The sequence below is a fragment of the Lipotes vexillifer genome, unplaced genomic scaffold, assembly GCF_000442215.2.
Source record: "Lipotes vexillifer unplaced genomic scaffold, Lipotes_vexillifer_v1.1 scaffold225, whole genome shotgun sequence".
Lineage (NCBI taxonomy): Eukaryota > Metazoa > Chordata > Mammalia > Artiodactyla > Lipotidae > Lipotes > Lipotes vexillifer.
In genome coordinates, this window is record NW_006787630.1 from 1,704,678 (window position 1) to 1,718,841 (window position 14,164).

At 61.4% G+C, this 14,164-nt stretch overlaps 2 protein-coding genes across 2 annotated transcripts in view; one reads left to right on the top strand and one right to left on the bottom strand.

Moving 5' to 3' along the window:
- The first annotated feature begins 6 nt into the window (after window positions 1-6).
- On the top strand, window positions 7-7,452 carry MEX3D (mex-3 RNA binding family member D). Its single transcript, XM_007460382.1, has 2 exons — window positions 7-265; window positions 6,074-7,452. Exons 1-2 carry the CDS (start codon window positions 169-171, stop codon window positions 7,450-7,452), a joined length of 1,476 nt encoding a protein of 491 aa, XP_007460444.1. The 5' UTR covers window positions 7-168.
- A 4,208-nt stretch (window positions 7,453-11,660) lies between these two features.
- PLK5 (polo like kinase 5 (inactive)) overlaps window positions 11,661-14,164 on the bottom strand; it is a 15,563-nt gene continuing 13,059 nt past the window's right edge. The window contains exons 16-19 of the mRNA XM_007460438.1: window positions 13,778-13,934; window positions 12,695-12,824; window positions 12,502-12,612; window positions 11,661-11,846 (exon numbers count right to left, since the gene is read on the bottom strand). Of these exons, the coding sequence (XP_007460500.1) occupies window positions 11,661-11,846; window positions 12,502-12,612; window positions 12,695-12,824; window positions 13,778-13,934 (584 nt within the window). The remainder of the gene's footprint in view (window positions 11,847-12,501; window positions 12,613-12,694; window positions 12,825-13,777; window positions 13,935-14,164) is intronic.

Consider the following 14,164-nt stretch of genomic DNA (forward strand, 5'->3'; position numbering starts at 1 on the left):
GGGCCCGAGGCGGGCGCGCCCGGGGTGGCCGTGGCCCCCGGCCCGCTGCCGCTGCTGGAGCCCGACGTGAGCCCCCCGCCGCCGCCTCGGCCGTCGCCGCCCGACGTGTTCGCGGGCTTCGCGCCCCACCCCGCAGCCCTGGGTCCCCCGACGCTGCTGGCCGAGCAGATGAGCGTGATCGGCAGCCGCAAGAAGAGCGTGAACATGACCGAGTGCGTGCCCGTGCCCAGCTCCGAGCACGTCGCCGAGATCGTGGGTCGCCAGGGTGAGTGGCCGCCGTCGGGGGCGCCTCCCCGGGGGTCCCTTCGCGTCTCGCCCCGGGAGGGGCCACCCAGCCCAGTCCGCGGCCGGACACCAGACTCCGGCCACGCCCCGCGTGGGCTCGGGCCTCGGTGGCCGCCTGTGCGCCTTTGTCCTGCCGCTGGCCGCGGGAGAAAGTTGGGCGCAGCCCGCGCTCCTCCCCTCGGCGCTCCGGCCCCGCTGCCGCCTTTGTCTGGGCGCCTGCAGCCGAGAAAGGCCCCTGCGTGCAGATCACTGCCCGGGCCCTGGGCCACCAGCGGTGGCATCCCGGGGATAAGGGGGCCGGGCTGGGCAGTGCCCGCTCCACACCCAAAACTGGCACGGGGTGGATTCGCCCGGGTTTGGGGGGTCGCTGGGGCTGGGGGCGCGGGCGCTCCGGCAGTGTCAAGAGATAAGTTTGGCGGCACAAAGAGGGTGCATCGAGACTTGCCAGACTGGGCATCCTGCTGGGGATGGGGAGCAGAACAGGATGAGAGAGGATCCCTACCGGGCTCTCAGCCCCCAGTCAGGGATTTGGGGGATGCACAAGGACCCCCCCCTGTAAAAGCCACTTTTGGGGTCCGGCCCCACAGCCCTCCCCTGGCCAGGTGGCCAGCAGCAGACCCAGGGTGTGCGGGTCCCGGAGCGGCATTGTCGGAGTGTCCCTGTGGCTGCCCCATTGTTCTCTTTGTTAGAGAGCCAGGCTGAGATTTGCAGGGTGACATCAGGCCGGCGGCCGCTCATTGGCCCTGGAGCTGCGGGGCGGGTGGGCTGGAGGGTGGTGGGCAGTGCCCGGCCCAGCACACACCCACCCACCCTGTTAGCTGCCTGCCCACCAGCCTCAACTTTCCTGCCTTCCTGCCCGCACCTCCGGGCTCCCTGCTGCTCAGCCAGGTTCTAGAACTTGGGGTGGGGCCTGGGCGGGGCTTGAGGTAGGGCTAGGGGTCCCTGCCTCTGGACCTTCGGTAACAGGAGCTAGAGCAGGGTGTGGGGGGCTTGAGTCTCAAGGTGACCTGTCGCCCTAACTGCCACGAGCAGAGGACCACAGGGATGCCCTGGACACCGCTCTCTACTAGTTCTGGGTGGGTGGGGCCAGGGGGTGGCAAGCCCTCTGGCTTCGGGCGCAGGTACATTCAGTCATTCATTTGTCCTCCCCATGTGTGGATACAAGGAGGACCAGGCATGGTGCTGGGCACGGGGACCCGCTGTTAGGAATGGGAGCCGGGGGGAGGGGGACCCGTAAACCGTTCTCTGGGCCTTGGCTACCGGCAGGCACCACGAGACCACGACCAGACATTTCCTCTCTGCCACCCAGTTGCCTCCTTCCTATTCAGGACATCATCCCCTGCCGCCCCTGTCCCCAGTAACCTCACTGGGACCTGTAATAAGACAGCTGCTTCCCTGCTGAGTGTCCAGGAGCCTGTGGAGACCAAGGCTGGGGGCTGTCAGCCGAGGTCATGAGACTGATCCACCCGGTGGTGGAGCCTGAGGACAAGTCCCATGTGAATGCGCGTGTCAGCCCCCCGGGGGTGTGGGCCGCAAGCAGGGGGCGCCAATCCCTGGCCTACATGCTGAGCAGTCTGGTGGCTGGGTCGCCAGGCTCCACACTGACCACTGGTACCGCGTGTCCCTCTGGTACCCACCGGTACCCAGGGTATCAGCCTGGGTTCCTGCAGATGGCAGGCAGCAAGGCAGGCTCTGGGGGGTCCCTGGGCCCTGACAGCTCTCCCTGCAGACTAGGGTGGCCCTGTGACTCCGAGCACAAGAGCCCCTCTCTGTGACAGGAAGGAGAGCACCTCCCTTTTGCCATAAGAATTTTCAAGCCAGATGCTGGTTCTTATCCCAGCACCGGGCCGGCACACTGTAGCCGCCCCCTGAGTGGGGTGCAGGGCACCAGGGAGGGGAGTATGAATGCCAGGACAGGTTGGCAACTGCAGCAGCTCTTGTGTCTCCCCACCCTAGAAGCATCTGTGGCTCCCAGCTTCTGCCACCAGTTCTCAAGCACAGCCTGGAAGACTCTGTGCCCTTCCTCCGGCTACCCACCCCCCTGTCCACCCTGTGGGTCCCTGGACACGGAACCTGTCCCTTCTTACTGCCCTGCTGTCGCTAGGGCAGGGGGCACGGCCTACCCTGAACTTATTCTTTTCTGTCTGACCCCAGGCCCACGGCCACCCCCTTCTCTGGAGGGCAGGGTCAGGGGGTTCACCTGCCCGACCTCCTGTGCTGACGAGAGCCACAGACCCGGGCTTGCCCTTTCTTGGACACCCCCTTGCTGCTCTGTGAGCCTCGGTTTTCTCAGCCCTGAAATGGGTCCATGCACCTTCTGGGCACAGGCAGGAGATTATAGCCCCTGCGTTGCTCTCTCCTCCCGGAGGCCGAGGGGCCCAGAAGGTGCCCTGGACCCACTGAGAGGCAGCCTCAACCTGCCCTGAGGTGTCCCCCAGAGAGGGTCCTGCAGCCTCGGGTCACAGACGGGGAGGGAGAGGCTGCAGGAGCGGAGGTGCCGCCAGAGCTGGTCGGCAGGGCCCAGATATGAACCCTAGTCTCCTGGCTCTTCCTGCCATGCAGGGAGCGGGGGTGAGTCAGGAGAGAACCTTCCACCTTCCACAGCTCCAGGGTTGGGGGTGGTGGGGAGGTGGCCCCCTTCCACAAACAGGAAAAGTGGAAACTCAGAAGGGCCGGTGGAGAGCCTGTCACCCCAGCTGGTCATCAAATGTCAGGAGGCTGGCGCCCAGTTCCTTCTGAGACCCTCCCCTGCGCCCCCCGCCTTGCTGCCTTTGCCCCAGTTGGCAGAATGGCCGTGGGTGGGGTGGCCGGGGTTGGGTCTTAAGAGCCAGGCCTGGGTCTGCAGCACACTCGGCTCACGGCCGGGAGCGGGTGACCTGCCAGCCAGCCAGGGTCCCTTCCATCATCCCTCGCTCGCTCGCTGTTCTCTCCCTTGTGCGGGGCCCCACCCCTGTGGGACGCTGCAGGCCTGTCGGGGGCCCTTACCTACCCATTGTGGGGCGTAGAAAGAACAGGGCCCCCGGGTGGCAGGTCACACCCTTCCGTGCCTGCACGGGGCTTTCCCTGGCCCCGTTTCACAGGTGAGCCAGCTTTGCCCCCAGACGCCATACTGTGACTCAGCCTCACCCTGGGGACAGCACCCCGCTGTGTTGGGAGTGGCAGTATATCCGGCTGACTTGTCTCAGCCCTGGCCTGCTGGAACTCTGTCCCTGCTGTCCCCTTAGCCAGCGGTGCTCCCCCGCCACGCAGCCTCCTTCCCAGGGCGGCCTCTCAGCTCCCCACACACGGCCTTGAGGTTCCCTTGATAAGTGTGGCCTGTGGTCACCCACGTGGGCTCCTTTGGGGCAGAGCCCGTGTGGCCTGGTTCCCTGAATGCCCAGTGCAGGGCTGCCTGCATCTAGGCTCCCCGTGGGGACCCTTGGCCCTGCCCCTCTTGAGGAGGGTCCGGCTGCCACAGGGTGGGGCCTGCTGGGGCCTGGGGCAGTCAGCCATCTTCCCCGGTTATCTGAGTTGGAATCCTGGGGCAGGGCCTGGGAAGCTGCATTTCTGCTGTACCCACCAGTTGGTGGTAGCCCCCAGGGTCACTCCTGGAAACCCAATTTCCTGGCTTGTGCAGTTCCACTCCGCCCCCCAAAGCTCTGCCACCTCTCAGGGTCTTAGCGTGGGTGGGGTTTCGGGGATAGTGGATGTCACAGCTGAAGTCTGGATGGTTAATTGGGCTCTACTTGGCCACTGAGGCCTCTATCCAAGGCTGCTCTCTGGGTCAGGGCAGGATGGGGGCCGGCAAGGGGGAAGCTGCAGGGTCCTTCCCCAGCCCTGACCTGCCCAGGGGTCCCTTCCCCACCGAGGCTCCCCCTCGAGGACAGGCCCTGGTCTGGGGCCACTCTCCAGTCTAGGGCCAGTCGGGTCCTGCCCCAAACCTGTGAGGCTGGGTGTGTTTCTGCCCTCCTTTGGCAGGTGAGGAAACTGAGGCATGGGACGGTCCCTTGAGTGCCCAGGGCAATCCCAGTCCGCCGGCCCTTACAGCACAGTCCCCCATCCTCGGGGAGTCCAGAAAGTCAGACTTAGGGTGTGAGGAGAAACTCTGAGAAGTGTGTGCTGGGGCCTGGCCCAGCATAGTCAGGGCGGGTTTCCTGGAAGAGTGGGTGCCGGGCTGTGATGTGATGCAGAGAAGGGGGAGGATGGTGGGGTGCAGCAGTGAGGATGACGTGACAGGTGGGAAAGGTCAGGCGCAGGGCAACTGCAGGAGGGGCCTCCCCAGCCAAGTGGGGAGGAGACCATCCAGGCAGGAGTGGAGGCAGCCCAGGTCAGCAGCCACCGACGGGGAGGACGCCGGGTGCAGTGGGGATGGCTGGGGGCCAAGAGGTGAGGCCAGGAGATGGGAGGAAAGCAGTGTCTCCCTGGGAGATTTCAGACCCCCCACTCAGCTGGCCTCCTTTTATTCAGCCATGGATGGGGGGCTGCTGCCCTCTGCGCTGGGGGTGAGACTGCACCCCGCCCAGGCCCCGTGTCTCTGACTTCCTTGGCTGCAGGCAGACAGCTCGTCCCGCTAACTTTGTACTTTTCTCTCGCTGAGGAGTTAGCCACGCTGTTGTTCCGCTCAGTGCCGCCCTCTGTTTGCACTGAAACAATATCCCTGTGTCCCACTGGTGTCCCCAGAACTTGGGGGTGGGGGGGTCCTCCCAGACTCCTGGGCCCGGACTCAAGATGTGTCAGAAGGACCCTGGGCGGGGGGGTGGGGGTGGGGGTGTCAGGGCCCCCGGGCCGGCCACGCCTGGTGTTTAGATGTCTCAGGGGCAGCTTCCAGTCGACCTCGGGAGGGCCGCCTAGGTGGTGGCAGAGGCACCCAGTCAAAGAACCTGCTCGACTGACCCTCTCCCCCCACGGCCACCCTGGCCCCCTTCCGCAGGGTCAGCCCCCTAGCCTAGCCCAGCCCAGGCAGCAAAGATGAAGCCACAAGGCCATGTCCCCGAGCTTCCCCTCAGAGGCTGGGACCACTGAGGGCCTTTGGAGGCGTCCTTATACAGGGCCCAGGATCTGCTCTTGGGGGAGGGTCACATGGTCAGGAAGAAGTCGTAGGCCATTTCCACAATCCGAGCCTCAGTTTCCCCTCCTGTCAGGGAGTTGGTGTCAGAGGGTCTGCATTACTGTCCTAGGTCTGGTACAATGAACTGGATGGCTTGAAACTATAGAAATGAACCCTCACAGTTCTGCAGGGTGGAAATCAGGGTGTGGGCAGGACCATGCTCGCTCCAGGGGAGAATCTGTTCCAGCCTCTCCCCGGGCTTCTGATGGTGCTGACAGGCCTTGGAGTTCCTGGGCTTGTGTCCGTCTCACTCCAACCCTGGGCTCCGTCTTCACAGGGCCATCTTCTCTTGTGTCTCTACATGTCCCTCCTCTATAGTGACACTGGTCATTGGATTCAGGGCCGCCCTAATCCAGCATGCCCTCACCCTAATTAATTACATCTGCAAAGACGTTATTTCCAAATAAGGTCACATTCTGACATTCCAGGTGGACATGGATTTGGGGGGACACCTTTCAACCTAAAACAGGGTCCCTCCTTGCCTTTGGGACAATCCCCCTGTTACAGAGCAGGGGGTTGCAGGACTAGAGTGGACACTGACGCCCAAGGTTGGAGGGAGGGACGCCGAGTGCCTGAGATCACAGCCCGAAGGTGGGGCCTCCTAACCCAGCGCACCAGCTGGCCCCTGCAGCTGCCGCCCAGGAGGGGCTGTCCTGGGGAGGGGTCCCTGCCCTCACTGCGTCTCCCCTTCCCCCACCACAGGGTGCAAGATCAAGGCTCTGCGTGCCAAGACAAACACTTACATCAAGACGCCGGTGCGTGGGGAGGAGCCGGTCTTTATCGTGACCGGCCGCAAGGAGGACGTGGAGATGGCCAAGCGTGAGATCCTGTCGGCCGCCGAGCACTTCTCCGTGATCCGCGCCACGCGCAGCAAGGCAGGCGGGCTGCCAGGTACTGCGCAGGGCCCGCCCAACCTGCCGGGACAGACCACCATCCAGGTGCGCGTGCCCTACCGCGTGGTGGGGCTGGTGGTGGGCCCCAAGGGCGCCACCATCAAGCGCATCCAGCAACGGACGCACACGTACATCGTGACGCCCGGGCGCGACAAGGAGCCGGTGTTCGCTGTGACGGGCATGCCCGAGAACGTGGACCGGGCGCGCGAGGAGATCGAGGCCCACATCACGCTGCGCACGGGCGCCTTCACTGACACCGGCCCCGACAGCGACTTCCACTCCAACGGCACCGACGTCTGCCTGGACCTGCTCGGGGCGGCTGCGGGCCTCTGGGCCAAGGCCCCCAACCCAGGCCGCCGGCCCCCCGCGCCCACGGCCAGCCTCCGGGGGGACGCTGCTCTGGGCACCCCGGGGGTCCCCGAGGCCTTCTATGCGGGCGGCCGAGGGGGGCCGACCATGCCGGTGCCGGACGCGGACCCCACCAGCCCCTACGGCACCTCGGGCAACGGAAGCTTCACCTTTGGTGGGGACGGTCCAGGGGCTCCCGCGGGGCCACCCGCCCCTGAGGACTGCGACTTCGGCTTCGACTTCCTGGCGCTGGACCTGACCGTGCCCACCGCGGCCACCATCTGGGCGCCTTTTGAGCGGGCCCCGCCCCTGCCCGCCTTCAGCGGCTGCGCGGCCGTCAATGGGGCCCCCGCGCCGCCCGCCCCGGGCGCCCGGCGCAGCAGTGGGGCTGGCACACCGCGACACTCGCCCACGCTGCCTGAGCCCGGCGGCCTGAGCCTGGAGCTCCCACTGGCCCGCCGCGCTGCGCCCGACCCAGTGGGTGCCCTGCCCTGGCGGCCCCCGCAGGGCTCCCTGGCATCCTTCTCGAGCAGCGCCAGCTTCTCCACGGCCACCTCGCTGCCCGGAAGCTCTTCGGCCTCCTCGGGCTCCGCGCTGGACTCAAGCGCCTCGGAGAGCGGCCGCAAGCCCCAGGCGGCCACGGCCCCCAACGCCCCCTCCTCCGCGGCCCTGGCGCGGGAGTGCGTTGTGTGTGCAGAGGGTGAGGTGATGGCCGCGCTGGTGCCCTGCGGCCACAACCTCTTCTGCATGGACTGTGCCGTCCGCATCTGCGGCAAGAGCGAGCCCGAGTGCCCAGCCTGCCGCACACCTGCCACCCAGGCCATTCATATCTTTTCCTAGCCGGTCACCTCGCCGCGCCCGCGGCCCTCAGGGCTGTCCACGGGCGCGGGGTGGGTGCGCAGGTCTGGGTGGGGAGGAAGGGGAGGGGGCGGGCGGGGTGAGTGGCGGGCTGGCCAGTGTTTACAGACGAGCTTTAACTCCAGTCCTAAGCGTGGAGACGGCGACCCGGCGGCCCAGCGACACCTCAGTTCTTAACAAATGACAGTATTGAGTCGACAGGTTAAAATAAACCAGAGAGAAAAGGCCTGCTTGCAAAAAAAAAAAACACGATTTTTACAACTCTCCCGGTTGTCCTTTTGTACGTAGCTGATATCGATTTGACAGTGTTTGTTTTCCCAGGGCCGCAACCTCTGCAGAAACTTCCAGGAGGACGGCTCCCTTTTTGGGGCTAACTGGTTACCCTTTAGTATGTAAGCCGCGCGCAGGCTGGAGGGGGGCGGGGGAGGGGGCGTCCAGAACTTTCTTTCTTTTTTTTAAAATTATTAATCCCTTTCTGCTGTGGTTTCTGTTGACCGTTTTTTAATTTTTTTGTTTTTTTAAACTTTTACTTTTTACCTCTTGTGTATATGTAGGGAATTTATAGGGAAATATGTACTTTATGGAATAAATTTTAAGAAAACTAAAATATATTTTATTTTAAATAAAGTAACGGACCTTTAATCTTACACAGCTAAATTACTGATTATATATTTGCTGAGCTGACCTAAGGGTTCAGAAAATTGTATCAAGAGTTTTATTTTTTGACTTCAAAGCCTTCTTAATAAAGTCTTTTTACTACACGTGAGCCCTTGGCCTGGTGTGGGGTTGGTGGGCATGGGGGAGGGGTGGGGGGAGGGCTCAGATCCAGCCCCTCCCCCCTAGTCTTCCAGATACAAGAGTTAGAGTTCAGGATACCCCAATTCCAGGCTTTTCCACAAGCCAGGTGCTGTCGGCATCGGGGCTACACCGAAAGGTGGTCCAGCCAGGTCCCCTTTTCCTGAGGTTCAGGACCTGACATCCCAGGGGACAACCAGCCATGGGGACGGCTATGACCCATGTGGAGGGGATGGTGCCAGGGGGTCACTTCCTAGGGCATCGGCCCGCCTCCGTGGTGTGTGTGGGACCCCCATCTCCAGTAGGACGGGGTCCACCTGACATTGTACAGACGGGGAAACTGAGGTCTGCAAACCTTCCTCCCAGGATGACTCCTAACACCTACCTCCTGTCACCTAGTTGGGAGCAGAGGACCATGGCCCGTGGGGCTGCTGGACACATTTCTTCAGGATTGGGATTGGCCTGGAGTCGAGGACCAGGGGACCATGGGTTGGACCGTGGTCAGCTGGCAGTTGCCACAAAAGTTCAAAGACGAGGAAGGAAGCGCTGGAGTGTGTGGAGGATGGGGTGTGGTGACAGGGAGGGGCCCAGGACTGCTCCAGGGGCCAGGTGACCACAGGCTGCTGGCTTGAGGAATGGGCAATGAGGGGTCTGGGGGACACAGCCCGCTAGGAAAGCTAGGAAGGCATAGCAGAGCAGCCTGGAGGGCTTGCAGGAGGAGGCCAGGGGCTTGGGATGACAGGAGCGTCTGATGGGGCAGCAGGGATGGAGAGGAGGTAGCCAGAGATGGACAGGGCACCCCACGAGCGAGTGACAGCCACATCAGATCCTCCAACTGAGAGTAGTAGCCCCAGGCTGCAGGGCCACAGGTGGGTCTCAGGAAGGGCCACATACACGCAGGGTTCCAGCCCAGCTCTGCTGGAATTTCCCCTTCTGTAAAATGGGCATACACCTGGGACTTCCCTGGCGGGCCAGTGGTTGAGACTCCGCGCTTCCACTGCAGGGGGACGGGTTTGATCCCTGGTCGCGGAACTAAGATCTCACATGCCGCACAGTGTGGCTCAAAAACAACAAAAAAATGGGGATACGCCTAGGTACAAGCAACCAGCTCTGATGAGGCTCAGGGGGTGGAGTGCATTGATTCGTGGCCCGCAAAAGATACACCCCTGGAACCTGTGGATGGGAGCTTACAAAAGGATACTTGCAGGGACTTCCCTGGTGGCGCAGTGGTTAAGAATCCGCCTGCCAATGCAGGGGACACGGGTTCGAGCCCTGGTCTGGGAAGATCCCACATGCAGGGGAGCAACTAAGCCCACGCGCCACAGCTACTGAGCCTGTGCTCTAGAGCCTGTGAGCCACAACTACTGAGCTCGCGTGCCACAGCTACTGAAGCCCATGTGCCTAGAGCCCATGCTCTGCAACAAGAGAAGCCACCGCAATGAGAAGCCCGCGCACCGCAATGAAGAGCAGCTCCCACTCGCCGCAACTAGAGAAAGCCCGCACACAGCAACGAAGACCCGACGCAGCCAAAAATAAATAAATAAAATTTTTTAAAAAGGGTCTTTGCAGATGTAATTAAGAATCTTGAGATGAGATCATCCTGAATTAGGGTGGCCCTAAATCTAATGTCCTTATAAGAGAAGGACGAGGAGACTCAGACACAGAGGGTGAAGCTGTGTGAAGACGGAGGCGGAGGCTGGGGTGATGCAGCCTCAAGCCCAGGGATGCCTGGGGCCCCCACAAGCTGGAAGAGTTCGGAAGAATCCGCTCCCCGCCGCCCGCCCCGCCTGCCCTGCAGCCTTCAGAGGGATCACGCCCCTGCCACACCTTGGTCTCCGACTTCCGGTCTCCAGAACGTGGAGAACAAATACCTATTACTTTGTGGTAATTTGTTACAGCGCTTCGGGAAACCAGTATGGGTGGGTGGGAGGGCAATGCTTAACCTGGGGCTGGCCCACACTTCAGCGGCGGAGTAGTTGTGGCGCCAGTGGCCCCAGCTGACCTGGAGCGAAGTCAGGCCATAGAGGGTTACGGAGGCAGCAGGGACTTGAGGCATGGAGACCACCCCCCTGCAGTTTGGCCCCAAGAGCGAGAGGAAGAGCTGTGGCCGCCCCCCCCCCACCCCGGCCAAGGGGTCTTTGGTGGTGGGCGTGCGTCCTCGGGAGGGAGGTGGGACCTGGAGCCTGAGAGAGGGTCCCAACCGGGGTGGGCAGAAGGGGTGTTGGCCTGGTGTCTGTAAGGAATTGAGGGGTCTCTGGGGAGCTGCAGGGAGTCGGCTTGTCAGTTTGTTCCTGAAATAAGAGAAGGTCCCCGAAGGGCCCAGGTGCCCAGGAGCTTGGCAGGGGATCGTGGAGATTGGGTGGCTGAAGGACCCACCAGGGGAGGGTCAGGCCCAGGACAGAAGCCCAAATCCAGGCCAGTCAAAGCCAGCCCCCTGGAGGGGTTTCTGAAGACGCAGTGGTTAACCGGGTGGTCCCCCAACCATGGGCAGGGCTCTCACCTATGCTGGTCTGAGGAAGTGCTGTCCCAGGACTTTCCAGAAACACCTGAGGAGTCTGCTTACTGATGGGTACAGGGTTGTGAATATTGTAAGTGTGAGGCCAGAGACACTGCAGCCCTCGGGGAGAGAGATGGCCAGGCCAGGGTGAATTCCTTACCTTGCCATTAGAGGCCCTGGATGCAGCCCTGCCTAAAGGTCATGTGTCCCAACCTCTCAGTTATAGGCACCAATAAGCTCTTCTTTGTTTCAGCCGCTATGAGTTGGAATAACTGAAACTCACAACCACCCAGAGGGACCACATTCTCAGTCAGGGAGCTGGAAAGCATTTCCGGGGGGTGGGGAGGGGAAGTCCTGAGTGCAAGCTCTCATCCCCCTTGGCAGTTGGCTCTCTTGGTTCACAGGTCCAGCACATCAGGGTGACCCTGGTCCAGTGTCTTGTCCCGGCATGACATGGGTCACCATCTTCCCAGCCTCCAACATCTGTGTCCAAACTGCCCAGCAGTTGAGCGAATGTTCCATATTTTAGACTTTTGGTCATGGCAGAACCCCACTCTAGTAAGAATTTCTGTGTTGGTGAAAATCTGGCCTGTCTCTGCCACAAAGAGCAGTGGGCTCAGATCATGGTGCCCCCTTGCCAAAGCTCCTCAAATTCCCCCAAAGAGAGGCCGACGGCAGGCTGCAGAGTCAAGTTTACTTTAATGAAAAAAGAACAAATCCAAACACAAGTCTGGGTTGAACAGTCATGCCACGAGGCAAGGACCCCCACCTCCTATACCCCCTGCATGCTCCCCCAGCTGTCCCCAAGGACGTCCCCTCTGGGGGAGCAAAAGGGACAGAAATGGAGCTTGGGTCCTGGGCATCAACATGCAGAGGTCCACCTTGACCCTCAGGGAAGCTAGATGCTCTGAAGCATGTGGATCGCATGCTGAAGGTGCTGGCGGGCAGCCGGAGCACAGCCGTGGCTCCGCAGGACGCCCAGCGTGTAGGAGGCGCCAGGCTGGCCCTGTTCCCAGACCGTGAGCCGCAGCTCTTCACACCCACCACTCAGCACGAGTTGAGCCTGGTCTCCGCTGCAGCTGACCTACCAAGGTGGGAGGAGCTGGGTCCGAGGGGAGAAGGGGCCCTGGCCCTCGGAGGACAAGTGGATAGGAGACTGAAGTCCCCCTGATCTGAGTCTCAGTGGCTGCCCCACCCGTAGGAGCTCAGGGTCAGGAGCCCAGGGCTCTACCACACAGACAGGGAAACTGAGGCTCAGATGGGACTCCTCTGCCCAGAGCCGCCCAGTGAGACCTCCTACTCTTAAGCCTATGCCCTGGGGAACAGCAGCTCCTCATGGGTACCAGCTTCCACAGCTGCTGGGCAGGGCCATTTGAAGACAATCCTCTAAGACCCGGCCCAGGCCGGGGTACTCTAGTCTGAACAGAGAGGGGATTTTTACTATAAAATAAAATCATACTAATTTTTAAAAATAATAAGTATTGTATACTAGTGCGTTTGAAATCTTTTTTAGGAGTGGCTATGACGTCCCAGGGATTGCCAGGACTGCGCAGGAAACCCTAAAAATGATTCTGCAACAAAATGACATTTCGACAGCTGCTACAGGTAACCACACAGGACGATGACCCTAAGGGACATTTTGCTGTCATTCAGACACATTTCATTTCCGATTTTCCTGGGGCTCCCCCCCAGAAGCATGCAATGTAACAGCCCTGTTTGCGGGGGGGACCCTCACTCACCTGCACCGTCCCATCACTGAACAGCAGGAGTGCGGCCTGCTCGGACACCAGGAAGCGCAGCAGGCAGAGGCTGGGGGCTGCCGGCCAGGCGGCTGTGGACAGGCCCCCCTCCTGTGGACAGACCCAGCCACGGGGCCTCAGGGCCAAGGGCTCCTACCGCCTGGCACACCCCCCAGCCCCACCCAGCCCTCACCTCTCGCAGCCGCCGCTGCATGTATCGGGCAAAGAGACGAAGGACGGCCAGCTTGGCACCCAGCAGGGTGGGCACATCCCTCAGGGCGAACGTCTCCAGCTTTCCCCGGTCGGGCATGTAGATGACTTGGCTGATGGGGGTGGGGGGTTGCACAGGGCAGTGCCAGCTGTCAGGACCTCCGTCCTGGACACCTCACACCCGAGGACACCTTCTCACGCAGCCGTGTCTCTTGGACCATGATATGCAACCAGCTCTGCACGGACCAGCCCTCTCTGTTCATCCAGCCCGGCCCCTCCCCTGAACTCCAGACCCCTGGAGCCACAGACTCGGCCTGTCCACGCTGAGATCCTGACGGGCCACCACAACTACTGAGCCTGCGCTCTAGAGCCCGCGAGCCACAACTACTGAGCCTGTGCGCCACAGCTACCGAAGCCCACCTGCCTAGAGCCTGTGCTCCACAACAAGAGAAGCCACCACCATGGGAAGCCCGTGCATCGCAACGAAAAGTAGCCCCCGCTTGCCGCCACTAGAGAAAGCCCACGTGCAGCAACGAAGACCCAACGCAGCCAAAAATAAATAAATTAATTAAATAAATTTTAAAAAAAAAAAGTGTGAGTCTGACCCCTCCTTCCCGCCCCAACCCCAACAGTGGCCCGTGAGGCTCTGTGACTTCATGTCCTTCCCCTCTCCCTGCCATTCCTCAAACCCACCATGCTCAGTCCCATCTCGGGGGCTTTGCACATGCTGTTCCCTAGGCCTCAGATGCTGTTCCTGACGGACTCTTTCTCATCATTCCTGTCTCGCCTGAGCGTCACTTCTTCAGAAAGCCCCTCCTTCCACAACCACTCTGTTGAGAGTCGTCTCCACTTCCCCAATCTGTCACCTCACCCGCTTCATTTCCTTCAGAAAACTGCCACCTGAAATCAACTTAGTAATTCATTTGTTTAGCATTGTTCTCCCCCACCAGGCAGTAAGCGCCTGTAGGTGTGCACAGTAGATGTGTAATAAATCTGTGAGGAGTGAATGAAGAAAGGCAGGGAGGAGGGCCTGGCCTCCCAGGGGGATAGGAACTCCACAACTTACCCCTCTGCGGGACGCAGGGCCATGTGGGTGCCATCCCGAAGCAGGACACCACTGCCCCCGTCTGACAATTGGTAGCCGAAGCCGTACTTGCTGGAATAATCCACCCACTTGGGGGCCCAGAGGATGGGCCGCTGCTCTCCTGGGGGGTCCTGCATGGCTGGCACAGGATGAAATGAAGTGAGCAGGGGTCCTGGAAGGGGCAGGCGGAAGGACGGCAGAGGCACAGGAGATGGAGAGTAAAGTCCAAGGAATAGAAAACCAACTCTTGGGACTTCCCTGGCGGTCCAGTGGGTAAGACTCCGTGCTTCCGCTGCAGGGGACATGGGCTCGATCCGTGGTTGGGGAGCTAAGATCTCACATGCGGCCAAAAAAAAAAAAAAAAAAAAC